We start from the raw sequence: 26,430 nt of genomic DNA, 5'->3' as shown, positions 1-26,430 counted from the left end.
TATATATATTTTTTTTTCAGCATTTCTTTCTTGGTTTTAAATTTTTCTATTAATCAATTTCATGATTTTGATATTATTTGCACTTAAAATGAGTTTAAGGACCACAAAGTATTGTAACAGGGGTTTCTTTAAGTCAGGATAAAAGCTGTATTTATTTATTTTTTCAAATGCAAAATATACTGCCTAATCAATCAGTGGGCAGCAGCGTTTCACAGTCATGGTTGAATTTCACTACCTTTGTTGAAGGAGCATTTTTCCTACTCTCGTGTTGCTAGCTACATTTTCATACTTGACAGTAATGACTCCAAGTTGGTGACCAAACTTTATATTGTCATTAGCATGCCACAAAGAAAATGGAAAATATTTTTGTGCACAAACATGAAGGACTCAGTTCCAAAAAAGGGCAGCTGTTTGCCCTGGTGTGTGGTGAGAGAGATGCAGTGGGTGGACACACAATGGACCAGGCCTGGGTCAGGCATTTTTTGTCTGAGACACACACTGTTTCTTTGCACCACCTTCTAGTTTCATTATCTCAGAAAATGCACAGGACAGCAAAGGGAACACAGGAGCCTGCCTTTCACAGCACAGAAGGAATTCCATTTCTATTGCCTCACCTTATACAGAAGCAAATGTGATATATATATATATATATATATATATATATATATATTTCTTTGAAGTCCTTGGACAATGTAATGCTAAATGCAGCCTTAACATAATTCCCAGAAAAGAAAACGGGTTGCTTCCAAGCCTTGGATTGCAAATTAGAAGGCCGTATCTGTTAAAAAAGCAAGCTCATTATACCACGACTTGTAGCAGGCTCTCTCATGTGCTTATTATGCTTAACAGCTCCATGGGCAAGATAATTAACTGTACCTTCAGAAGCGATCTGCCTATGGGAGCCAACTTTTAACCACGCATATTTCCAAATTGCAGCAGTTAATAAATCTGGGGACATTTATCTTTAGACTGTGATCTAACAGTAAACAAAGGAATTCTTATGGTAGGAGATCTGTTAGGTAATTAGTGTGAGTAAGAAGAAAGGAGAGGGAGAGAAGCGGCATTTCATCAGGCACCCCAGAGCCCCCACATTCGTGTTCCTGGTCAGGGCTGCTCTCTACCCCACTTCCCTGATCTGTGATGATCTTGGATCCATCACCAGCGCTGGGCACACAAGAAACTGCCACATTCAGCTCCAGCTTGAGTAACTCAGGTCTCCACTGTGGCTAAAATGGTGTCCTTGGAAAATAGGTTCTGCTGCCCCAGGATGGGTTGGTATTCTCCAGACACTCCCCTACAGAGATTTCCTGCCCAAATCATGAGGATTCCTGGGAGTCTGCAAACCAGTTATCCACAGCCTCAGAGAAGGGAGCCCTGCAGTCAGTGGCATTGACTCCCCCGCCCAGCAGCCTGGGAGAGTTGGTTCTCACCAGTGTAAACAGATCCTAATGATATTTCTGTTTATCCCAACACAAGTCTGCTATCAGATAAGTGTTAGCTTAGCAAACACATTTGCTTTGCAGGCCGGAATGGATCATTGGTTAGCATTACTTCTTCCACTTAGAGAAAAACATTTTTCACCCTGTGGGCGGTGGCTCCATTCATTGTTCAACAGTCAGCAATACAAAAATGCAATGATAGCAGATGTCGAGGGAGAGGCCTCACTGCCCCAGGAAGAAGCCAAGGGACAGGAGATTGCTCCTGCCAGGGCCTTGCTTGCTGCCTCCCAAGGCCACCGGCTGGCCAGCCCCCTAGTCATCACTTGCAAACTTCTCTCATCAGACCTTATGTGGGACTGAGTTTTTCCAGGGCAGAGGAGCTGAGTCAGTGAGGTGGAACAGCCAGTGAGACTTGTAGCAACTATCCCTGAAAATCTGGTGCTGGCTGCTTGACCTTTGCCTCCTCGTCCCCCCAGACATCTTCTACTCAGTCTCTTACCTCTTACCCTGTTGTACCTCTGCAAAACTCTTGCGCTCCATGTCCAGGGGTCTCACTGGCCTCTGATCCCCTACCACCTACCTTGCTGCCAGTTCTGCACAGGCCCTACACCCTGGAAATTCCCATGAGCTACTGGGTAAAGTCACCAGAAACAGAGAGTTTTTCGGGATCATGGGACTGGCCCTGCTTGGGGTCTAGGATACACGGAATCGTGTGAACTATCGTGCACGTAGGCAGAGTTGATGTGGGTTGAACGAGTGACAGAGGTGTGTCCCTGTTGGGTCTTCACCATCTCACAGCATCCCTCCAAGCTTCTTTCAAGCCCAGAGTCCCCGGATTTACGTCAAGGTCAAGGCAGACTGAATCTGAGACATCCTGACTCCGCCAACCTGTTGGTCACTCTTCCAACTTGGATAAGAATATCCACCTCTCCTTTATTTTAGGCTTTGTGGTGACTAAGTATTGTTTTGCTTTTATCTTGCAAGAACGGGTGGTCAGCCCAGGGAGTGTCTCCAGCTTGCAGTCTCCGGCACCCAGTCTCAGGTGGAGATGCCCTGCGCTGCCTCAGCCAGCCGTCCTGAAGTGTCTTCCCTTTAGTCAGCGTTCATCGACCACCTCGGTACAGGAGGAAGGGGCCTGTGACAGTCCTCCCTCCGGGAGATTAGCGCAGGGAAGGAGGATGCTGGCGGCTCTCGCCCACTCCCACGCAGGGGATGGAAATGGGGTTCCCCTCAGTGGAATGGGCTGGCCAAGAAATAAGAGCTAAGAAAAATAAAACTGCAAAAGAACCACAGGACACAGAAAATATTTTCAAAAGCAGGGGTGGGACAAGCAAACCAGTCATATGGTTGGAGCTTCTATACTTGCAAAATGGAGCCTGCACTTGACTTGCTTTATTTACCTGGGGGTGGGGGGACGACATCAAAGGCAGGGGAGCGGTTTTAAGGGCAGAGTGTGTCTTGCCGTCAGGTTGATTGACATCTTGGCAGGTCACACCCATCTCAGGTGCTGTGTGGGATCTCAGGCAGAGCTTGAGGGGGAAGGTCACCTGCATTAGGTGATCAGTCCCTGTGTGGGTGCCATGGGGGGTTCCCAATGTCACATTTATCCCCTCATTAGGCTACTATGTGCAGTATAGTCCACACACAGCCCATGGACGGCTCGTGACAGGTGGCAGATTCATATCTCACATAAAAATATACATTGTCACATTTCCCTTTCCCAGTATCCCCATGGGTCCCAGTGGAGCATCTCTTGCCTGCGTGCCATGACAGGAGTTGGCTTCTGATTCTGTGGACTTACCTCTCTAGTCCCTTGTACACATCCCACCAGGTCGGTCTTCAGACACTGTACACTCAGGTCCGTGGTTTCCTGTTGCCCATCACATAGAACCTGAACCCCCAGCCTGGTGCACTGGTCTCTTGTCTAGATACCAAGTCTGCCCTTTGCCCCTCTGCGAGACCAGAGCAGGCTGAGCCTGGTCATTCCCACCACCCCCTCAAAGCCCTCAGCCTCCTCTGCAGATCAGGACCCTTCCCTGTGCTCCCCAAGCACTCGGTTTGCTCTTAGCACCTCAATGTCCTTTGTATGTTGTGTTCAGTGTTGTGACCTCTCTGGAAGCACAGACTCCCTTTTAGAGGATCCTGAGCCATGCTCCTTGCTTTGGACAGCACCAAGCACGTGATAGATTCTAAACAACCTCTTATTCCTTTAGTGATTGCTACGAGGGCCAATTTCACTGTGGCACCTGTGTGGCAGAGATTTGTTGGCATAAGGGAAGAGTTGGGTGGGTGCTACGCAGAGGCCCTGGGGGGAGACTTGACTTGGGGAGGTATGGTCGGAAGCTGCTTTTGCAAATGTAAAACCAGTACCTCGCTGCACACCTTCTGCACGTTTCCTTCTAAAGCTGTCAGATTCATGAGGCAAAACATTGAGTGATGAGAAGTTTGCTTGATTTTGCTTAACTTCTGTCTGGGTGGCTGCATTTATTCAAAACTGATTTTTACTCATTTTGTAAAGTAAGGGAACCATGTTTTTAAAAAAGAATATGAAAAGCCTTAGTAAAGCTAGAGGACCCTGGCTATGCTGCAGAGGGGTTGGGTAGAGAAGGCACTTTTAAAACCGACTTCGTCCAGGCTGTAATTTTGCATTGTTAGGGAAATAGCCAAGCAGTTTCTGCCATTCCTCTTCTTGCCATCCCTCTCCTTCCCACTGAGCAGAATCATTACATCTCAAGCAGTCTGGGTCAGCATGGTCACTGCTGGTCACTCAGTTTAGCCTTCCATCCCAGAGTTAGGGGTCTTGCCATCCCACTTCAGACCACACTGAGGGGTCATGCAAGTGTGACCAGAGTGATGGGGAAGTGACGTTTGGTCTGAACCGATCCATAGGCTGTGGCTATTCTAAAAAGTCAGTAACTTCCAGAAGACTCTCAGAAATGCCAGAGACCTTCATACCTTGTGTCCAGTCTTCTCTGAGCCAGAATTGCACCTCAAGGTCTGCTGGGAGCCTGGCGTGCTTACATGCCAGTTTCTGATTGAGAACTCATGTCTCCAAACCATGGCTTTACCACTGTCCTTGTTCAGGGAGGCTGAGAGTGTTGAAGATTTGCCTCCGCTGCGACATCGTATTAATTAATTAACCCTAAACCCTGCTCTGAGGGTGACAGATTTGGGGAAGCATTCCTATTTTACTGAGGATACTGAATCTCAGAGAGGTTGTCATACACCTAAGATAGCACAGCGGGAATATGCAGAAACTCAGATACAAACCTTGGAATTTACTGGCTTTTCACCTCCTTGTTTGGATTTAGACACCAGAACCCCATAAGCCCCATCTCCTCATCTTTCACAACAACTAAGACCCCACACTTGCTGGGTTTTCAGATCAAATAAGATGTGATAACTCAAGAGAATAATGTCCAGCACAGACCCCTGTACTCACATCAGAGGGTACTTGAAAACAATTCTTTTAATCTTTTCAGGGATGAATGGGAAAATAATTTTATAGTTCTGGCGAGCAGTTTTTGTGTTTAAATGTATTTGACAAAAAGAGAAAAAGAAAAGAAGCAGTAAATAAGTGATTTGGCCTCATTCCAGATATATTTTTAAGATTCTACCCTGCTTCAAAATCTACAGCCAATGTCAACAAATTCTTAGTTTGTGTAATCTTTTTGTGGCCTGCATAGAAGGTGGCTGGAGTGTTTTTCAAAGTTAGGACTTCCTGTTTTTCCTCATCAGTGTTTTTCTCTTTGAATTCTTCAATTTTTGCATCAGCCAAAAACATGTAACACAGTCACCTAGGACTAGTCTCTGGTTCCTCGTGTGCTTGAGAGGATTAAAAGCTAGGTGATAAAATAGCTTGTCATATTTTATTTGTTTACTTTCCTCTTCACCAGAAGTAAATAACTAGAGGGAAACATTTTTGTTATAAAAAAAATCAGGGGAGAATCTTAATGTGTTTTAACATGTGAGAAAGCACCATATTCTATATTGTGGAATTGAAAGGCACCCAAAAGCTTCCTTTAAGGCACATAGATCATCAGAGTCATTGATTTTACACAGTGAGAAGATCTGTGTCCTACTCAAGGTCCAGAATTATTGTTGTTGTTAATCCTTAAAGTGCAGTTTTAAAAATCTGCATTTGGTCATCTTGAAGTTTAACAAATGACCCTGGGAGATTTTTTTCTGAGTAAAATAAGAAGGAATGTTTGCTCTGATGTATTTCTTGGTATTCAGGAGCGGTTGCCAAGCCAAAATACTGAACACTTCACAAAATTTCCAAAGAGACACAGCTTGGAAAGGGGGCTTAGCTTTTTCATCCCTGCCAATCTGGAAGCACATCATGGGTTTAGAGGAACTGCATTGGACCCAAACGAGATTCAGGACTACTAAATTTGCTTTCAAAAAGTGCTTTTAAGCCAAAGAAAGCCTCAGAGTGAGATTTGGTTAAACAGTTTTAACAGTAATGTCGGAATGATGCTCAAAACCCTCAAGAAAGGTTGTCATATATAATACCAAGCGTGTTGAGTTGCAGTTATACCTAAAGAGCCCCAGGTAACCTTGTGACATGGGAAACATGCTTTTCCCCTCTTTACATGGTTACTTACAGCACATCCCATAAATCTGTCCTTTACTGGAGATTGAGCCCAGAGGCACCTTACCTACATCCCCAGTCCTTTATATTTTGAGACAGGGTCTTTTTAAGTTGCTTCAGGTCTTGCTAAGTTGCTAAGGCTGGCTTTGAGCTTGTATCCTCCTGCCTCAGCCTCCTATGTTGCTGAGATTACAGGCCTACCCTACTGCACCCAGCTCATGAACCTTAGTTCTGAAGTCCCTTTCCCACTTATGTTGGTCAGTTAGAACTATCATCCCATCTTGTGGGTCGTCTACTTACCTCCTACATCTGGGCATGTGTTCAGTGATAGCCCCATGAGTGTTTCTCTCCATCTTTCCCGACTTCTCCCCATCTTTCCCGACTTCTCCCCCCGCCCCCATCTTCTGCATCCTGTGCTCTGTGAATCTGTTCTCCTTCTTCTCATACAAACACACCCTGATCCTTATGATAATTATCAGCCAGTCACTGTTACATGCCAGTCCCCAATTCTAAGGTTTGTGAGCACATTGTGTCTGCCTGAGACTGTGCTCTCTGCTGACCCTGTACACGAGGTAGTGGCCAAAGAAAGTCAACACGGGCATTGATCAGGCGTGAGGGTGGGGTCAGGCAGACACACACACTGGCTGAGTGTATTTGAATGAAGGAATTCTGTGCATAATTAAATGACGACATTGGTACCTGCACGGAGAGCAGTCATGGTGCTCAGATTAGTTAGAGGAGGCCTCCTGGGAGAGCAGTGGCATGACCTTGCTCTGGGAGGTTCTGCAGAAGGTGAGAGGAAGACCTTCAGCTGGCATTTCAACCGGGTGAAGATGACAGCAAGGAGATTCCAAGACTGGACTTCAAAAACGAGAGGTTTAACAAGGCAGGACTGATAGTCCTGTTAAGTTCCTAGGACTCCGCGAAGCCATGGCTGACGTGCAGACTGGGTTGAATGACTCTGTGCTCCAAAGCGTGTGTCGCGATGGTTTTGCCTATGTGTAAACAAATCTTGACTTAAGTGCGGCATCAAGAAATGTGGAAACAGGCCATGAAGAGTTTAGACAAGTGGCTGTAGGAAGTGGAGTTAAGCATGGAGAAGATCCTTGCATTTTCTCAGGCCCGAGGTGTAGGCTTTGGACCCTCACTGCTGACCTTTGGCCAGTGCCTAGCTCCTAGCACTGAAAATCATGGCCTTTGTTCAAGGAGATGAGCAGGGAGGCCTCTGCTTAGAGCTATCCTCCCTGGTGATCACTAAAGCCTGCCTGAAGCAATATGCCAACATTTTCTATGAGAAGTAGTTATTTGGCTTTGCACCCTAGAAACTTAGGTATTTTATTTGTTTTTATGTGCCTCAAAAAAGATGCTTTTATTTTCGTCATTGTAAACAATAAAAGTAACATCTTCCCTCTGTAATAAGTAAAATAGTGCAGATGTGTGTAAAGTTAATGATTTCCCCCTTCCTGCCCCTCCTACTCCCAGCTAAATTAGCCAGTATGAGCAGCTTGGTGTGGATGTCTCCCTCTCCCTCTGCTTAGATCACACACATGTATTTCCACGTTCTGGAGGCTTTTCATTTTCCTCACAGAATGCCTTACGTTGCCTGAGGGTGACTTCTTCAGCTTGTCACTGTGTGGTGGGCGTCCTGCTGGCTCAGTGCATTTAGCCCCACTTCATGCTTCTTGTGTAACACCCCACTGTGTGGATCCGCCATGATCACTTACCTTTCCCACCTTGATGGACAGTCGAGGGTTGTCAGCTGTCTGACATTACAGAGTGCTTTAATGCCATCGTGGTATGCATGTCATCGTGTCCCAGGGCTTCTGTTTAGATAGATTTCTGAAGGGATTACCGGATCAGGGAGTCGCTACACTTTAATACCTCTTGACACGTTCTTTTTCCTCAAAAGTCACAGCAGTTTACACACCTGCCAATAATACACATTTGCTGTCACACCTAATCTCGGCTAGCACCAGGTTCTATCGGTGGTTTAATTTTTTACGGGGGCTGGCGGTCTCCTCTGCTGTTAAGGTGGGGCATGTCCCATGAGCTGCCTTCTCCACGGCTCACCATCCTGTAAGACCAGCCCCCTCTGCCCCCACTGGACTGCATGTCTTTCTTGGCTTTTCTCTTGTATGAAGTTAAAAATCATTTGGCCTAGGTCCCGAAGAAAACCTACATGGTTGGAATTCTGACTGAAACTCCATTAGATTTACAGGTGAATTCAGAACGATCCCTTGACACATTCAGGACATTGTCTGCTCCTCAGGAAATACAGTTGGGTGCTTCTCCATTTATTGGGATCTTATTTTATGTATTCCAACAAAATGTTATTATTATTATTATTATTATTTTACCATTTAAAAATACTGGTTGAATTATTCCAGAGAAATTTAGGGTTTTGTCTCTCTTGTAATGGGAAAGAGGCTGCTTATTTAGTCTGATGTTGTTCTAATCAGTTTATTGGTCTAATGAAACATAGAATGTGTGTCCATCTGAGATGGAGAAAGGCTTCTAGTTTTTTTTGCTTGACACTGATTGCTTTTAAATAGTAAACTTACAGTAAGGAGTTTTACTGGAGGATCAAGAATGCTCTTCTCCCAACACACATTTATATTAATGTTTTCCTAAATGATGCTTTAAAATAGTCTCAATTTCAGGGCTATGGATATAGTTCCATAGGTAGAGTGCTTGCCTCTCATGCACAAATCCCTAGGTTCAATCCCTAGCACCACCAAAAAAAAAAAAAAAAAAAAAAAAAAAGTCTCCATTTCAACTGGGAAGATCTAGAGCTCATACATTAGTGTGCTTCACTTTGGACTCTCTGAAAAGAAACCTCACAGCACTCACAAAGGCATCAGTAACTCTTTTGGCAGTGGGTAGTTTCTTGGGAATTTCACTGTTCTTGGATGCTTCAGATATTGAAAAGATGGACAGAAACTAAGGAAAAATCAAACCCAGCACGCGTGGGAGATTCAGCACTGGGTTGGGGCCACTGCAGGAGCTCTGGGGATGGCCACACGCCTTCTCTAGTCAGGCAGTGCTGGGCCTCTGGCCTGCATCTTGGGGACAACTTCATCATCATGCACCATATGGAGGCAGTAGAGGCTTGGCTGGGGCTGTACCGACTTTGGCAGGGTCTTTTCCAGGTACCCACTTGCTCCTTTAAGTGAGAATTAGAAGGCAGAGAAGAGGAACATAAAGTTGAGTTCTTTTTCTCTTCTTCGGAGACCAACCTGGAAGCTTCAGTCCAATGAGCTTTATTGAGCTGCTGGTCCTGTTAATTCTTCTTTGCTAAGATGTAGGGTAGGGACAAGACCTGGCTTCTGTCACTAGATCCTGTGCCTTTTTGTCCTGCACTGTTCCCTCCCCGACTCCAGACTGACAGGCTCACTGGTCCTGACTTGGGCAAGGCCTGGAGTCTCTGAGCCTTCCTTTCCTTGTCTACAGCTTGGGAATTTTCAGTTCCTGCCCTGTTGTTGTATTGTTTAGAGGAAACCAGTGAGAGCGTGCGTGAAGTCATGTGTAGTCTTGTATTGTAGCACTGCTACGCAAGAAGTTGTCATTCTTCCTGTGGTCCCGGAGTGCTCCCGGGAGGGGTCACTGCTCTCCACCAGCAGATTTACCCTCTGATGTAGCAGCATCCTTCCAGGTGGGCTGAGCGGACAAGGTTGGAAGGCGTTTCCTTCCCTGGTCCCCTTTATCCCCTCACCCATGTAAGTGCCAGGGCTAAAGCAAGAGGGCTTTGTACCATTTTAGGCTACTGAGTTTCAAAGATACAAGTTCTCAGTTGTAGGGAATTTGCATTGACACTCCGCAGGTCCGTTTGCTACCTCACACACTATGTGTATGGACTAGTAACTGGTAATCCTGTGTTCATTTGCCTGTCTCTAGATATGTGCAAAGGACTTAATTAATCTACATTGTTATTATTGAGCTTATTATGTTATCATATCAGGGTTTTCTCCATGAAAAATGTGAAGCATAAACCATGGGTATTGCTTTAAAGACAACATACATTTAGGCTAGGCAACTCTCAAATCTCAGCTGCAGCTAATGAGGCTGTTGGATGCTTCGCTGCTCAGTCTGCGCATGACAGTGTCCTTCATCCTTTCCTGTAATGTGCTTAATTCAGCAAGATAATTTTACTTTGCCTTGAATTCCATAAATCAGTCATTTAAACCAATAACAGCAGAGGAGGTGGGGAGGCAGAAACACAGGGGTGTGAGGGGATGACAGGCCCACTGCAGAGAGAACTGCAGCAGCTTCCACACAGTTAAATGCTATCTGAAGCTCATTGGGACTCCATCCAGCATGGGCCTCTCTGTGTATGCAGGTGCATGTGCATAGAAGAGATGGGACCCTTACTTTGCAATGTTCTATTCCTAACAGATGAGGCTTAGTAGGGCTCATCATGGGATGGATGAACAAGCTTGTTCAATGACCGCTTACAGCTTTCTCTTACTCATCTCTTGAAAACAATCATGTCAAAAGCCCCAGATCCTCGGAATTCATTCACAAAACTTGGTGTGTGCCAGTGTATTAAATTCCAACAGTGAGTTTAAATGGACCCCCATGCAGAAGTAAATGAATCCTGTAGCTGAGACACAAATAAAAACATTAAACATTAAAGATGGGCCTGGTGGCACATCCCTGTAAAACCAGCAACTTGGGAGGCTGAGGCAAGAGGATCTTAAGTACAAGGCCAGCCTCAGCAACAGAGTAAGACCCTTAGCAACTTAGTGAACCATCTCAAAATAAAAAAAATTAAGAGGTCAGGGTATGAAGCTTCAGTGATAAAGCACCCCTGGACTTTTAAATCCCCAGTACCAAACAAACAAACAAACAAACAAACAAAAAACACTGAACAAGTTAAAGCCATTAGGATGATAGGATGATGCATTAACCCTTGTAGCAAGGAGCCCATAGCATTATGGTCCACATCTCTACCAGGCCTCTGTAAAGAGCTCTTAGCATTCCCCCCACACTGCTGACGGCTGGCCAGGGCTGAGCTCGGCTGGTCACCCTGCACAGGGCTGTATTCACGGGTTCCGAGTTCTCTTGAGCTGCACAGTACTTACTGATTGCAGAACATCACTGACCTAGTTTCTTTTGTTCTTTTTCCCGTGACTCAGATACATGATGTCTTCAGCCACACTTGGCTCATCCTTCACAGTTACACTGTCATATTGTCACATAGTACTGTTTTTAAAAAATAATCTTTACTTTAGGATCTTTGGGATTATTTTTTAATAAAAACTGTCTTTCTCTAAAAGTTCTCTGCAATGTGATATCTAGACATCTCTGTTTAAAGTATGGGTGTGAGGCAGAGTTCGGTAGCACCTGCAGTATTAATCAAAGTGAAAGGAGGATTTGGTCTTCATATAGCAGAATAGAAAGCTCTCTGGAGTCTGCTCTAGCTTCATGTCCACCTGGGCAAGTGACCTGGCTCCAGATCATCACCAGCAAGCCAAGAAATAATAATAGCTCCCTAACAGAGTCATCAGGAGAAGAGAAGCCCTTAGAATGGTATCTGCTCAGTCTCAGGGAGTGTGAGCGAGCATCATCATTACTGGGCTCATTGAATTTCGTGGGGTCCAAATGCAAATGGGTGCGCCCTTTTTCTTCACCTGGTACACATGCTTTTATAAAAATCAATGGAAGGCTACAGATAACACCTCAATGTTGCAATTAAGTCAGAAAAAGGAGTAGAGATTCTGAGCTGCTCAGAGATCCCTAGCCAAGGTCAAGGTTATAGAGTAATCAAGGAAAAAAATCTGTCACCAAGTAGGGAAAGTATAAGTATGGAGAATGATAGACTCGGGGCTGGGGTTGTGGCTCAGCGGTAGAGCACTCACCTAGCACATGTGAGGCCCTGGGTTCGATCCTCAGCACCACATGAAAATAAATAAATAAAATAAAGGCATTGTGTCCACCAAAAAAATATATATATTTATATATATAAAAAAAAGAATGATAGACTCCCAAGATCATAGTTAATCTTTATTCCAGGCTGTTTTTATAGAGTTGTTGTTAACTATAAAAACATTTAAATTCAGTTCTGAAGTGAATTGGCATAATCTTGAAATATCAACCAAGAAATATTATTTGGGGACCATGTATCTTAATAAAAATTTTAAAAAAAATTAGCAGGGTATGAGGGAATTTCAGTAACAGTAAAGATGTGAACTCAAGGTGAAAAATAAGTTTTTAAATGGCACAGAAGTGTTTGGTCTTTAAAAGGACACTAGAATTATCATAGTAATATCCCTTCTTTGTTAAGCCTTCCACCATCTCCAATTAAATTGAATTTTGTCAGGGTGAATAGGTTCATGTTTATATGAACTTGAATTTGGGGAGGATACTGTGGCACAAAAATATACCCCTTAATGGAGAGAAGCAGAGGGCATCCTGTTTTGTACCCAGCCACATTGAAGAGACCAGCAGGAGAAAGCTGAGTTAGCCATACTTCATCAGATCCTGTTCAATTGTTTGTCTCTACCCTTTGAAGAAATTCTTCTTTGGGTTTGGGAAGTGACAGAAAACACCAGTGTCATATTTTGGCAGGGTCATCTTGGGGTTTTCAGGAAGCACTGAACTGGACAGCACTGCCCAGGGCAGTAGCTTTACGCCCCCCTCTGTGGCCCCTTCAACCACAGCCCGGTGTGTGGGTGTCAGGTCGGTGCTGGAGCTCCAGCTAAACAGAGCAAGGCTGTCTCGTTTGGAGCAGTATAGAAACTTGAGAAAATAAAACATAGCTGGAAAACTACCGGGAAGACAAATGATCTAATTTAACCCAAACCACTTTTTAAAATACAGACCAACAGAACAATAACAGTGGAAAATTACAGGAACCCAACTCTGGAGAAGATTGCAGTCCAAAATGGCTGACTCCCCACTTCCTGGGAAGAAGCTGTTTCTACAGGTGGCTGCAGTTAGATGTGGGCTTCCGGATCTCCCACACTTCCACAAATGTAAATGCTCTGATGACCATGGGTGAGAGGAAGATTCTTAAACTGTATTTACCTGCTCCAGTGGTCGCTTGACTTCACCATAACAGGTGTAACAGACAGATGGAAGCTGTGGACGGAGGAGTCATCTTTTATCAAAGGGATTAGAGGACAGTGTGGGCTATTTCCTGGCAGAACAAAATGATTGCTTCCAGGATGAGGCCAGCAAAGGAAATAGTCATCTTACTGAAAATCGTGAAAGGGGGTGTTTCCTATGATAACCTCTTGGTATGTAGGAACCATACCAATTTCCAGCTGGATACCTTGTTGTAGAAGAATGTGAAAAGCATTTCCATATGAGCCACATGATCATTTCCTCACATGACCATGAATGTAAGATACAGGATCAGGAGGCCCCAGGCCCTTGGCATCTCCTCAGTGGCACAGCCATCCTGCTTGGTGGCCCTCACACATACCTACCTTTTCAGGATTTGGAGATCACCACCCTGGTATCAGTCAGTGGTCCACCCAGACCTCTGCTCTTGTTTACTTAGTCATCTGTGCTGGGGATGAAAGTCGGGGCCTCACATGTGCCAGGTGAGTGGCCTACCCCTGAGCCACACCCACCCCACACTCAACCCTGGGTCGGGGGCTCTTGGATTTCCAGGGTCCCATCAGAAAAGATTGTCTTTTCTTTTTATAGTAGTTAACTTCTGCTACAAAATTAGACTCCATAGAGAATGATTTGTCCTGTATCCCAACTGATGTCTAAAGAAAGGGGGAGAAATGGAGTCGTAAAATATCTTTACTTAAGCTTTACATTTAGGAGACTAGCAGTGTGACCCTGGGTTGCATTCCATTTTTGTTTGTGTCTGCCATTAAGCAGCCTACTGGGTGCCCAGCTAGAAACAGCAGGGGAAGCCCCTGTCTTTCTATTGAGAAATTTCCAGAATCACAGGCACATGTACAGTGCTACTGCCATCACTTTGCATATTCTAAGTACATAGATTCTACCAAAAATCATTTGTTTGGTTTTTGAAAACTAAACCTCCAGTTGGAGGATTCTGTTTATGGATAACCCAATGTAAGTTACGGAGCAGGGAACACGTGCATTCGTTCATGTATTGAGTTCGAATCTTCATCCTGCTGAACAGATGCAGGAAAACTGGTGGCAAATCAACCCAGTCCCTGCCTCAAGGAATTAGCAGCCTGGAAAGTGGACAGACACACAGCTCACCCTGGTACACACGGCCATGGGATCCGAGGTCTGGAGTTGAGATTAGTTTTCTTTTTGAGATTTTGAGATGGAAGAGATGTACGCAGTGAAACCTCGACAGGAAAGAGCCACCAACTCGAAAAGATCCAACAGGAGAGGGAGATGAAAGGGACGTATGTGCTGAGCCCCAGATGGGTAGCCTACACCCGCCTGGACAGACGGCCTCTCCACCGTAACATGAAGGGTTTAGGATAGATAGGTTTTGTTGAGGTTGTTGGTGGTGGTTTCTTTTGTTCTAGGAGAAAGAATAATAAGAAACTGAGTCTACCTGATGAATTCCTTGTTGCAGATGGTGTAAGAGCTGAGGCTATCTGCTATGAGGGAATGGCATGACCTAGGGACACTGAGAGAAGGGAGTGGGGACGACCAGGGGCCAACCAAGCAGCCATCTGCTCCACCGAGTCTGAGGCCGGGTGTGTGTAGTGGCATTGTGCCATGTAGTCACGCCAGCAGCTCTCAAAGCCCAAGTCTGCAAGGCGAGAGTGGAATGGGGGGAAATCAAACAAATCCCAGGTTAGAGATTCCCGGGTCCGCTGACGGTGAGTGTGGGTGTTGGAGAGGTGTGGCTAAGTGCTGACCATGAAATGTAGGCCAGAGTCAGAGGGAAGGGACGACAGGAGGACCCAAGAGAGAAGGTGGAGGAGTCAAGAGTGTGACAAGTTTAATGAACTTTACATCAAGGAGGTGGCAGAAGATTGCAGCCAGAGGGTTCAATTTTCATCGAAATTTGAGTGGTGGAACAACTCTAATCAAAGAAGTCAACAGTGTCACACAAGAGTGGGGGCTAAAGCAGAGCAGAGCAGGACATTGGCGTGGAACCGACAGGCTATCAGCCGGGTTGACTGTCAGCTTTTGAAACTCTCCCTACAGAGTGGAGGCACAAAGGCTGAGTGGCAGAATGCCCAGTGAAGTCAGGGGGACCCTACGGGACTTGCTTTCTCTATGTGAAGTTCTAGAGAGCATCTCCTTGGGTAGTTGGAATTAGATGGGAATAAGGCTGGGCCGGGGGTGAGTCTCTAAGAAGCAGGGAGTTTATGAAAGAGTGGAGAAGGAATGATTGGAAGCCCATACAGGGAACTAGAACTGTTCATCCCTAGAGAACAGGAGTCCAATGCAGCTGCGAGGCCCTTTCCCTCACCCTCTCCCCTCCTTTTGCTCAGCCCTGGTGAGTTCTTCAGACCCCTTCAGGAATTTCACCTGGTGGGTGGAGCAAAGGCTGTGCAGGGCCACTCTTGGGAGGAGGTAGAAACTTGATGAGCATGACCCAGGCAGACCTCAAGGATCCCTCCCGGGTCTTATAACCACAATTGAAACCCCAGGGAGAACGGCAACCCCAGGCTGTGGTCCAGACTAGCGTACTCCTTTGTTATTGTGGCCATGGTGACCACTCATTGGCTCAAATTTTGTACCAAGTTCAGAAAAATTACCCGTCTACACATCAGCACCTCACAGTCAGACCTGCTCAGCAGACCTGCTCTGGGAGGAGCCTCCACCTGGCCCTGGCCCCAGAAGTACAACAACCTTCTTTCCCACTTGAAGAGATGTTTGCACTGACATTGGCCTAAAATGACTGGCCTAAAATGACTTGTCCCAAAGAATCTCAGTCTGTACTATAAAAATTTCGCTGGTCTCCAGATTCCAAATTTAAAATGTCAGGAACTCTTTCCTGTTCTAGACAACTCATACCAGGGAGATCAGTTCATACCTGTGGGATTTGGTGGCCATTTCCCTGAAGGTTGGAGCTTTTACTTTTTAATATCCTGTGGTTTTGCAATCTTACTGTGGGGGAAAAGATCAGGCAACAGAACACCGAGGACCTGGCAGATAAGATATGAAGGAATATGTGACCCCCTCGGAGCTTCCTAGAGGCACCTGTGTTTTACAGCCAAACGTTCCCCGATCCTGCACACCCAGGGTTTGGGGGTCTGAAGTGTCAGGAAGGGCCCGGGATGTACCTTCTGGGATCAGAACCCGGCTGTTTCATATTTAGGATTTTGGAGTACTGGTAGATCTGGCCCTAATCTGGAGTCACATGTCTTTACTTTGTAAAAGCCCAAGGACATTTAGGAACTTGCCCTGAAACAGCAAGTGAACTTCTGTGTTTATGAATGTCTTGGGCTGCAACTCTGCCTCAAGGACTCATTCATTCCAAAGGCATCCCAGACCCTTTTGAGCTCAATTTCAAGACCATGGCTAGTCCTGGCTACCAGCCACAGTGCCTGTTCTTCCTAATCTGGCTAGAGATGCGGCCGTGCTGGGGTGGCCCTTGACCACCAATGACAGCCCGTCACACCGCTTCACCCAGAACCCCTACGCATGCTTGACATTCCCAGAGAGCATCGGGGCTGAGTCTTAGGTTGTTTCTCTCCCCCTCTGTATCCTTTTCAGATGACTTCACTTAGTTCTCTGGCTTTAAATACCCTCTGTATTACACCCTGTGCTCCAAACCCACAGAGCCAGCTCTCCTACTTGACTTCTCTATTTGAATTCTAATGAGCATCTCAAAGGTAGAATCGGCCTCCCAGTGACACCCTGGCCTTTTCTCAACCCCCCTGCCATGCCCATCTCCCCTTCTCAGTAAGGAGCTGCACCACTGGTCCTGGAACTCAAGCTAAAAAAATTCAACATGCACCCATGATCTCTCCCTGGTCCTCGTGCCCACCACACAGCCCATCTCCACATCTGATTATTTTCCAAACCTCTCCCATGAGTCTACTTCTCTCATCTCTGCTCCACCTTACCCAAGTCTCCTCCTCCCCTGGCCTAAAGTCCTACAGAGCTCTCAACTGCCACCTCTGCCCTTGCCTCTCCAGACCACTCTTGTCACTGCAGCTGGCAAGTGCCTCTATCCTGCTTCTGCCCACAGCCTTTTATGAATCCTCACAAGACCCATTTCTCACCTGACCTGGAATGATCTCAACATCATCTGCTTTTCCAAACTCACCTTCTCCCCCCTCATTTCTCTCTCTGGCCTCTTTCTGTTCCTCCAACACCAAACCTCCTGCAGGTCTCTGCTCTCCTCCAGCCCTTCACCCGACTGGCTCATTCTTGGTCTTTGGATCTCATCTTGAATATCACCTCTATAGAAGGGTAGCCCTATCTATGTTAGTAAGCTCACCAAGGAATATCCAGCTCATTAGCATATTTCTTTTTGGTTTTCCAGAACACATCACAGTAAATGATTATACTGCTTGTATGCACGTTATTGTATTCTTTCAAATATTTATGGATCATATATCATGTGATGCCCTGTCATATGATAGGTCTGGGATATTGTGAGAACACAGCTCTCTGCTCCCTGGAGCTAACATTCAGGTAGAGGAGATGGACACCAAGACAAATAACAGATAAACACATGATAAGTCAGGCAGTGAACAGGCTGTGAAGAAAGGCAGAGCGAGTAACAGAGACAAAAGATGCAGACAGTAGGTACCTGAAGGGCAGGTAGGACCCGATGACTGTGAGAAACCATCTCAATAAATGGGTGGTAGATGGTTGACTTGGAAAGTGGTCTTGAAGAAACATGAACTGTTTTAAGGAAATTAATTTTTATCTTATCTCACATCCTAAGTTCACTGAAATTAAAAGTTAGATGTGCAAGGCCAGGCACAGTGGTGCACGCCTGTTATCCCTGAAACTCAGGAGGCTTCAGCAGGAAGATTGAAAGGTTGAAGCCCTCAGTAAATCAGCAAGACCTCTTCTCAAAATTGAGGGGAGGGGGCATCGGGATGGGACAGAGATGGACATCATTACCCTGGGTACATGTGTGACTGCACTTATGGTGCAACACTACATCATGTACAACCAGAGAAATGAAAAGTTCTGCGGCAGTTGTATACGATGAATCAAAATGCATCCTGCTGTCACATATATCTAATTAGAATAAATTAATTATAAATAAATAAATAATGTTCTCTATTGGGGTGGGGCTCAGTGGCCAGGTGCCCCTGAGTTTAATACCAAAAAAATAATAAGAAGTGAAGGGTGCAAATGAAGCCATAAACTAGAGTGAAACTATTTTAGATATGGATGGATAAGAATGACAAAGGCTAAAAATATGGAAACTTACTTTATAAAGTGATGGGAGACTCCATATTATTATCCCTGGTATCAAAATAAAATCACGACATTATAGGTGAACAAATTGGGGGAAATGCTTGCTTTATAAGTGGGAATTTAAAAGGGCTAATAACATTAATATATTACTTGTCCTCAATTCTGAAAATTTTTTCTTGCATTTTAATATTTCTTGAAATCAGAAGCAGTTTTTCAAATAATGCACACATTTAATGTGATCATAAAAAAAACATTAAGTCAATGGTATATCTTCTGAGCAATACCATCTCATAATAAAAGGTGATTTTTTAAAAGTTTAAAAAATTAGTATGAACGTTTACATTCTTGGTAGATAACAGCCGATTCATTTGTTTATTCAGTAGATCAATTGGAGGGCTTACCAAGCCCTTCACTTAGAGTGATGAGGAAAATAGACAAAAGTCCTTGCTTTCAGATGTCTTGTCTAGGCCAGTCACTGCTTGGTGCCTACACCACCTGCCTATATCCCATTTAAGATCAGCAGGGTTATTTCAGGGAGAGGAAGTTCCTTGACCACTCAGCAGTTAAGCGATGGAAGCAGATTCCAGCTCAAGCCTGCATGCCTCTGAACCCTGTGCTCTTTCCTCAAATTGCCATAATTGTTGAGCTAAATGAAACTTTCTCACTTGGCTTGCAGGCTGAGCTATCATTACCTGTGTCCTCCCTCCTCCCCCCACCCTTCAGCCCTAGGTTTAGGACTTAAATCAAGGAACTGTTGGTGGAAATAGAAAGCATTGTAACAGAGGCCCTAGCCAGGGATGATTTTTTTTTTAAAGCAAAACATGAAGTTTTGCCAAGAAGACACATAAACAATCTAGTCCTACATTATTTAGGAGCACTACTAGGTGCGATTGAAATTTGTGTTGAATAATATATATTGTTTAAATTTTAACATACATTTGAGAGGTAAAAACAAGTAAACAATCCACAATCACAGATTTGGGGAAAGATGGGAAAGAAAAAGACACAACTAGACAGAGTTCTCCAGTCTGTGAGACAAGTAATTAGAAGTTGTCCTAAATAGAGTTCTCCAAAAGCAAAATCGGTATGTGTGGCCTCTTGTGCATTGTGATTTAATGAGCAAGTGCTTTGAGGGGGACGAGAAGCCATCAGAATGGGAAGCTGGAGAGAAGTTAAGCAAAGATTAGTCTCCACTGGAGACCGCTTCCCATGTCGCATGGGAACGCCAGGTTGTGAACCCAACCAGAGTGGCTTCCATGGAGGCAGGAAGCGCATCTTCTAAGCCCTGTGACATCCCCTTCCTGCTGTCAGGGGGTCCAGTGGGGATCAGGTGTGTTTAACCCACACAAAGGGGCTGGGGTACTTCTTCCTGAGAAGGAAGCATCTGTGAACCACAACTCCCAGCAGCTGGTGATGGGTGCACCACCCGGTATTGGGTATCTGGGCAGGGTGTCAATAGCATCCACTACCAAGTCCAAAAGGAATTAATTTGGTAGATGATCAAGCGATAAGTGCTGACACATAGCAGGAGCCCTCTGAGTAGATGTGCCTGTTGAACACAGAATTTATTGTCAGGGAATTTCTTGCTTTTATGTTGCTCTAGGGTGTTAAGAGATTTAATCAACTGTGATAGAAGGGAAAATTTGTTTCTAAGAGAGGCATCACAGCAGGGGTGCTCTGCAGAGGCTAAAAAGGTGCTCATGAAAGTTTTCAGGCTATTACTAGAAAAGGAGAAAGAGAATTAGAGACATAATTGGAAACAATTATCAGGAACTAGCTTATGTAATGCCAGCTTAATCGAGAGGATGACAATGACTTCCTACTGCTAGTGTACATTTTTGCTCTAGTCTTTTCCAAAACCATTTTTACATTTTGGTATTTTCCTGTGACTATCTATTTTTCCCCTAATAAGCTTTGCAAAGACCGTTCAGCTCCGTAAGTGTTCATGGTATCAGTCAGCCGTGTCTCCTGGGAAAGTGAATGGAACACAGAACAGGCAGAGACTGAGCTCTTGAGTTTTGCTGGCTCACTCCACCTGTGCTTGTGCTCAGTGTCTGCTGGAGTATATTGAATGAAGACCAAAACCTAGATCAGCCTTTGACGTTGAGGAATGCTTTCAGAGTACATGAAATACCTCCTTTTATAGATCCTGAGCACCACCCCCCCACACACACTACACACGCATTTTAGTATCTCTGCAATCTGGATGCATCTTACAGTTGGGAGCCTTTTTTCTTTCTTGGTGGTATACAAATTAGTTATGTGCCTTATGATTTTTAGTGTCTTAGAATCAATGAAACACAATAGATTGTGTTTATTTTTAATATAGTATGGTTCTTAAATATTATGTGCATTTGAAGATTTGTTCTTGAATTCTTTGTTGTATTCAGCCATCACTCCTTCAAGGTCCCATTGGCTCACTTAGTGTTGTGCAAATAAACTTTAGCAAGTAAGTATAGCAAGATAGCATTTGTACTGTCCTATAACAGTACGTTCATAGGGGAAATTATGAACTGCTATCTACTTAATACAAATAGGAAGCAGACAGGAAAAAATGCATTTCTTTCATTTCTTCTACTTTGAGTTTATATATGCAGAGACTGAATATGGGATTTATGAATGTCATTGTGTCTTCTCTGGAAGAATGAACATGGTGGACAAAGACTTTAGCATATCATTGATGATAGACATATATCATCCTATTTGTTAAAATCCACAGAATGTACAATACTGTGAGTGAGGCCTGATGTAAACTATGAACTTTGAGTGATAATGATGTGTCAAGGGTTCATCAATTGTAAAAACACAGCACTTGGGTGTGGGATAGCAAAAGTTGGGGAGGCTATCTGGGGTTAGAAGGTAAATGGGAACTCTATAATTTCCACCCAGTTTTACCATGAATATAAAACTTCTCTTAAAAATAAAGTCTGTTTTAAAAAATACGTACTTGACTGGAAGCTCACTTTTCTGCTCAGTTGCATGGTCCTAAGGACAGAGGTGATGTTCTAGAGGGGTTTTAGGCATAAAGTTCGATCCACCTGGACTCCTGTTCCCAACATCATGCGCGTTATCTATTTATCTGCTAGGTGGGTGGGTTAGTTTCCAAAGGGTATCTGGACCATAAAGTGGTTAGAACATTCAATGACTGCATCTTCCCGAGTGGTCATCATATTTCATCTAAAAGGGGTTCTTTTTATACTTATTTGTCTGCACAGAGCCCAGAAATGCATTTCAAGTTAAAGCATAGCAAGAACCAGATGATTCCATATAATGATTTTTTCATAGCATAGAGCATATTCTGCTAGGAAGGTCACTTTCACAGCGTGTAAGTTTACTCAAGCCCACTCGAACATGCACACGCACGCCTTCTTTAAGAAAAAGTCATTACCTGCCCCACATAAACAGGTTGGTTCACTTCCAGAATGCCTGTTGCTGTTATTTACATTCAGCTTACCAATAAAATTTAACATGTTATGGTTTTTTAAATTAGTTTTTTACCAAAATTTTATAGAATTATTTTCTAATTTAACAAAATACTATTTTTTTTCCTATTTCTTTTACCCCAATAAACAGGTATCTCCCCCACAAAAAGATTCTCAAACTGAAGCCAATCTGGATGAAAATGAAGACCAATAACCTTTATCAAATTACAGTGAGATTTACCCTAGAAGCTGCTTAGCGTTTCTATAGGAACACGATCTACGGAGTGTTGTTTTGGAGTGTGATTCCCCAGAGATGAGACTCCATTTCTAATTTTTTTTTTTTTTTCACCTTCTCAGGCCTTGAACCGGGGCATTGCTGCTGTCAAGGAAGATGCTGTCGAAATGCTGGCCAGCTACGGGCTGGCCTACTCCCTGATGAAGTTCTTCACAGGCCCCATGAGTGACTTTAAAAACGTGGGCCTGGTGTTTGTGAACAGCAAGCGAGACAGGACCAAAGCCGTCCTGTGTATGGTGGTGGCCGGCGCCGTGGCCGCCGTCTTTCACACCCTGATCGGTAAGGCTCTGACCGAGACAGGCACCTCGCCTTGGTCATTTCTTACTCCTCTTCCTGGATTTAAATATATATATATATACTGAAATGAATGATTTCTTCAGCAATTATCAAATATTTCTCTTGAAATTTTCAGGGGATGAAAAGATAAGAGTCTGTATTTCCAGCTCAAGAAAATAACTACCTCCCCCCCCGCCCCAGAAAGCTATAGTTTTGTGTCCCTGACTCTCAAAGTCAGAGATGAAGATGTCTTCAATACGTGATTGTACCTAGTAAGGTGCACAAAATCCCTGGGCTTTTGTTAGAGATGTGTGTGTGTGTGTGTGTGTGTGTGTAATCGTACCAACTTAATCTTGAACGTAAAAGTGGAATGTTGTTATTCAGTATTAATACTTATCAGTAGTGACAACAAATGACAGATTGTTTTATTTATTACAATTAGTTCATCTTAGGACTCTTTTATGCTGTTTTATTCAAAGATGAAACTAAAGCCTAACATTCTTTCCATGAAATAAGAAAATTGGATCCTACTTAACAGTTTCACCAAGACAGGGAGAAACTCATCCCTTCAGGATGGGGGTTCTCACTCCATTGCCTTCTTGGTCATAGAACCCCAAGATTGTGATTTCAGCCTTGCTCCCTGGGCATGGCATCTGTTGAAGCTAGTCACATAAACTGGTTTCATAAACCCATTGAGTACCTTTAAAATGTAGCTGGTCGTATGAGAAGCATGGATTTGGATGGTGAATAGGGAGGCTGGAAGGTTAACCCAGACTACTTACAGTGTATTTGCAGGAGCTAATGTTTGCTCACTTAATTGTGAATCTCAAAGTAAATATGGTAAGCCATTTGTGGTTTTTCCTTTTTAATATGGCATAGAATTCTATTCCAAGGGCAGTGTGGAGGAAAGTGAGTCTGCTGATGGGCCCCTTACCTAGCCAGAGATTGATACTGATCTCTTCATCTGGGCTCAGAGCCTCCGGTGTGGGCAGGTGGGATACGTCTCCTTTCTTTTCTCAGTTTTTGCCCTAACTGCTAACCATGAGTATTTGAAGAAAATTTCTGTGCTAGATTTGATCTGGGCCATTTTCAAAGATGGTGTATGTATTGAGAAAACTCCATACATTTTTAAAATAAGGGGCTTATCTAAATAAGTAATTTAGTTCCCATTTTACTTCCATCTCTAAATAAACCCATCCATTCCCTATTTTAGGTTTGGATGAATGAGTCTTTGGGAGAAATAGCAAATTACTAGCTGTCAATAACTGGGGAAGAAAAAAGCTGAGCATACTGTGTTATTGAAACTGGTTGAGGAAATTGTAGTCATTGAAATAAAAGTCAACATCACTTTCCAACTCAAATCTAAGTTTTTCACTTTTAAAGTTGAATCGTAAAGTACTAAATTTAAACCAAAAGGGTTCTACATTCCAGTTATATTTAATAATCATTTTTATCACATTTTATTTTTTTACAGATAAAACTTTTATTCCTTGCATCAAACAGACGATTTCTTGAGTTATGAAAAAGTACATATCAGTTTCTTTTCAACTCCTACAGCTTAAATTTTAAGGAGCTTCTCTCTCCTAATTCACCAGCCTCATTTCAGTTTTCCAACCAATTATTCAGTTGCTCTTGTTTTCCTATCTTTGCTCATCTTCCTCCTGCTTCCTTTTTTAATGGTCTGTAAGATCTGGCCCATTCTTTGTTTTCCAGAGGCAGGACCACAGATCCCTGATGGGACATTGCTCTTTCTCCATCCCCCACCTTTTTCTTTTACCATTCCCTGTATCAGTGAAGTGTCAGTTTCTACTTTATGTGCCACCTACTGTAAGACACTTAGTCCCATTTTTACTTCTTAGTACTACTGTAAACAGCTGCTTACATTTCTTCTTGACAGTCAGCTCGTATGACGGGGGAATATCGACTAGATAAAACAAAAACACATGTACTCCAAACATGTGTGGCTTGAGAAGCATCGTCTCAGGCTGTCTTCCTAGTCCCCTTTGCCTGGATTCATAGTGAAATGAGCATTTGTTCTCTGCATGAACAGTCCCTGAATGGGACCTGCAGTTAGCAAAAAGTCACATGTTACAGATTCATCATGCTGGATTCACAGAGTGGAAATATGCATTGGAAAGATCTAGCTTTAAACTTAATTTTTCTATTTTTCTATTTTTTAAAGACAAAACTAGTCTGATTGTCTTAGACACTTCTTGAGAAGCTATTTCCCTGTCTCTTTAATGACTTTATCTCCTTTTCTATAGTTCTTCTAATCTGTCAGTGGCACATATGTATGGACACTTAAGGGAACAAAGAGGGGGGAGGTTCTCTTGGGGCTGGGGCTTAAGGCCTTGTAGATTAGCTCTGAGATGATGAGTTGGATTTCAGCACAATCCTTTCTAATTTTTTCCTTATCTTTGATGCAAAATGGAGTCATGAATTGACCCTGTACTCAAGATCAATGTCTTGCTACATCCACATGAAATTCCCAGTGATCACCCTTCCTGTCTGTTTCACGTCGGTTTCTGTCTAGAGTCAAACTTGGTTCAGATTTGGTTCAAGGTGATTTATGGCGATCTGCATTTTTTTCAGTTTAATCTTCCTTTTTTGTTTTGTTTTTTTGCTTTACCCCCTTTTTTCACCCTTTAAGGTATTAGTTACTTTCCCCAGCATAATGCCTCCTGACTTTTGATGAATATTTCTCTTCTTAGATGTTCTCAAACTGGTAAATTCATCCATTTCTCCATATGATGCTGTTAAATATCAACTGAGCCATTTTTACTACAAAGATGACATCCTTAGTATTGCTAGAGCTCATCAGCCGACTCTGAACGTTGGGGGTTGTATTTCAGAAATTACCCACCCCTGAGTATAGAAGAGTAAGAGAAGGGATTGCCCTTTGTTTTAGTTACTTTTACAGTGATCCAGTCCTCTGCTGTCCTGTACAGTGGCTCAACAACACATAGTTGTGCATATCATTCCAGAGCCTATTGATCAAAAGTTGGGACTAGAAGTGAAATGGGAACAAAAGATATGGTGGCCAGACACACCCTTTCCCCGAGTAGATGTGGCTGGTGGGATGTGGGTGTGATTTCTGAACACTGACAAATGCCGTCTTCACCCAGTGAGAACTTTGAGAGAAGGCAGAAGTAAATGAAAGCCAAGGTCTGGGAGTTAAAATGCTCTCCTGGACCTGAGAGAGCAGGGTGACTCGGGGGTGGGAAAACAGAGGGAGCTCTGGTGAGAAAATGATGGGAAGGCAGGCAGTAGCCAGGCGCTCATGACCCAGAGGGAAGTAACACAAGAGAGAGTGCAGGGCCGTGTGCTCAGGCAGGAGACCGTAACCAGGTAAAGGAGACGTGGAAACTGAACTAGGAAAGGCTCTGCTGACTCCATGGAAAGCCAAAGGAGGGGCAGAGGGAGGTGCAGTGTAGAGAGGAAGCCCACCAGGAGGGTGTTATGGTGCAACTGTGGGCTTTGTTTCTTTGGTTTTTTGATTGTTTGTTTGTTTAACATTTTTTTAGTTGGAGATGGACACATTACCCTTATTTTATTTATTTATATGTGGTGCTGAGGATTGAACCCAGGGCCTCGCACATGTTAGGCAAGCGCTCTACCACTGAGCCACAACCCAGCCCTCCGTATCTTCTTAAGTGCATCTTTGTAACTTCATGGTCTCTTTGTAGAAAGAATTAGAATATCTATAATTCTGCTCATCTCCATGGCTGTGGACTGGTGCCTTGGTTAGGTTCTCTGTGATCTCTCTCAAGGACTGTTTGTTCCTGTGATTCTTCCAGGCATCTGAAAAATCCTCGTTCCAAGTGTGATCTTCTCTAGCTTAGATTTTCCCCAGCCTGGATGAACGTGAGCACTCAGTACCCGGGTATTTCCTAATAATCTACCCGCCCCTGGGGGATCTTCTTCACTTAGAAGCAATTTCTAATGGGACCGTCCCTAGCAGATGTAGCTCCTCCCTTTCACAGAGAAGTCCTCTGTGTTCATCAGCTAATGGGTCACGGAAGAACAAGTGAAGGTCAGGTCAGAGGGCACTAAAAGCTTCTCTGTAATGTCATCCGTTATTAATTGTGTTTGCCCCAATAGAGGAAAGGACCTTTGCCGGGC

General features: G+C 43.9%; 1 protein-coding gene across 1 annotated transcript in view; it reads left to right on the top strand.

Moving 5' to 3' along the window:
- Ankh (ANKH inorganic pyrophosphate transport regulator) overlaps positions 1–26,430 on the top strand; it is a 134,111-nt gene that overhangs the window by 56,874 nt on the left and 50,807 nt on the right. Inside the window, exon 2 of the mRNA XM_026392381.2 lies at positions 22,095–22,311. Within this exon, the coding sequence (XP_026248166.1) occupies positions 22,095–22,311 (217 nt within the window). The remainder of the gene's footprint in view (positions 1–22,094; positions 22,312–26,430) is intronic.

The sequence above is a fragment of the Urocitellus parryii genome, chromosome 1 (genome assembly GCF_045843805.1).
Source record: "Urocitellus parryii isolate mUroPar1 chromosome 1, mUroPar1.hap1, whole genome shotgun sequence".
Taxonomy (NCBI): Eukaryota; Metazoa; Chordata; class Mammalia; order Rodentia; family Sciuridae; genus Urocitellus; species Urocitellus parryii.
The sequence above is the reverse complement of the archived record's forward strand: the minus strand, read 5'-3'. Positions and strand labels throughout refer to the sequence as shown.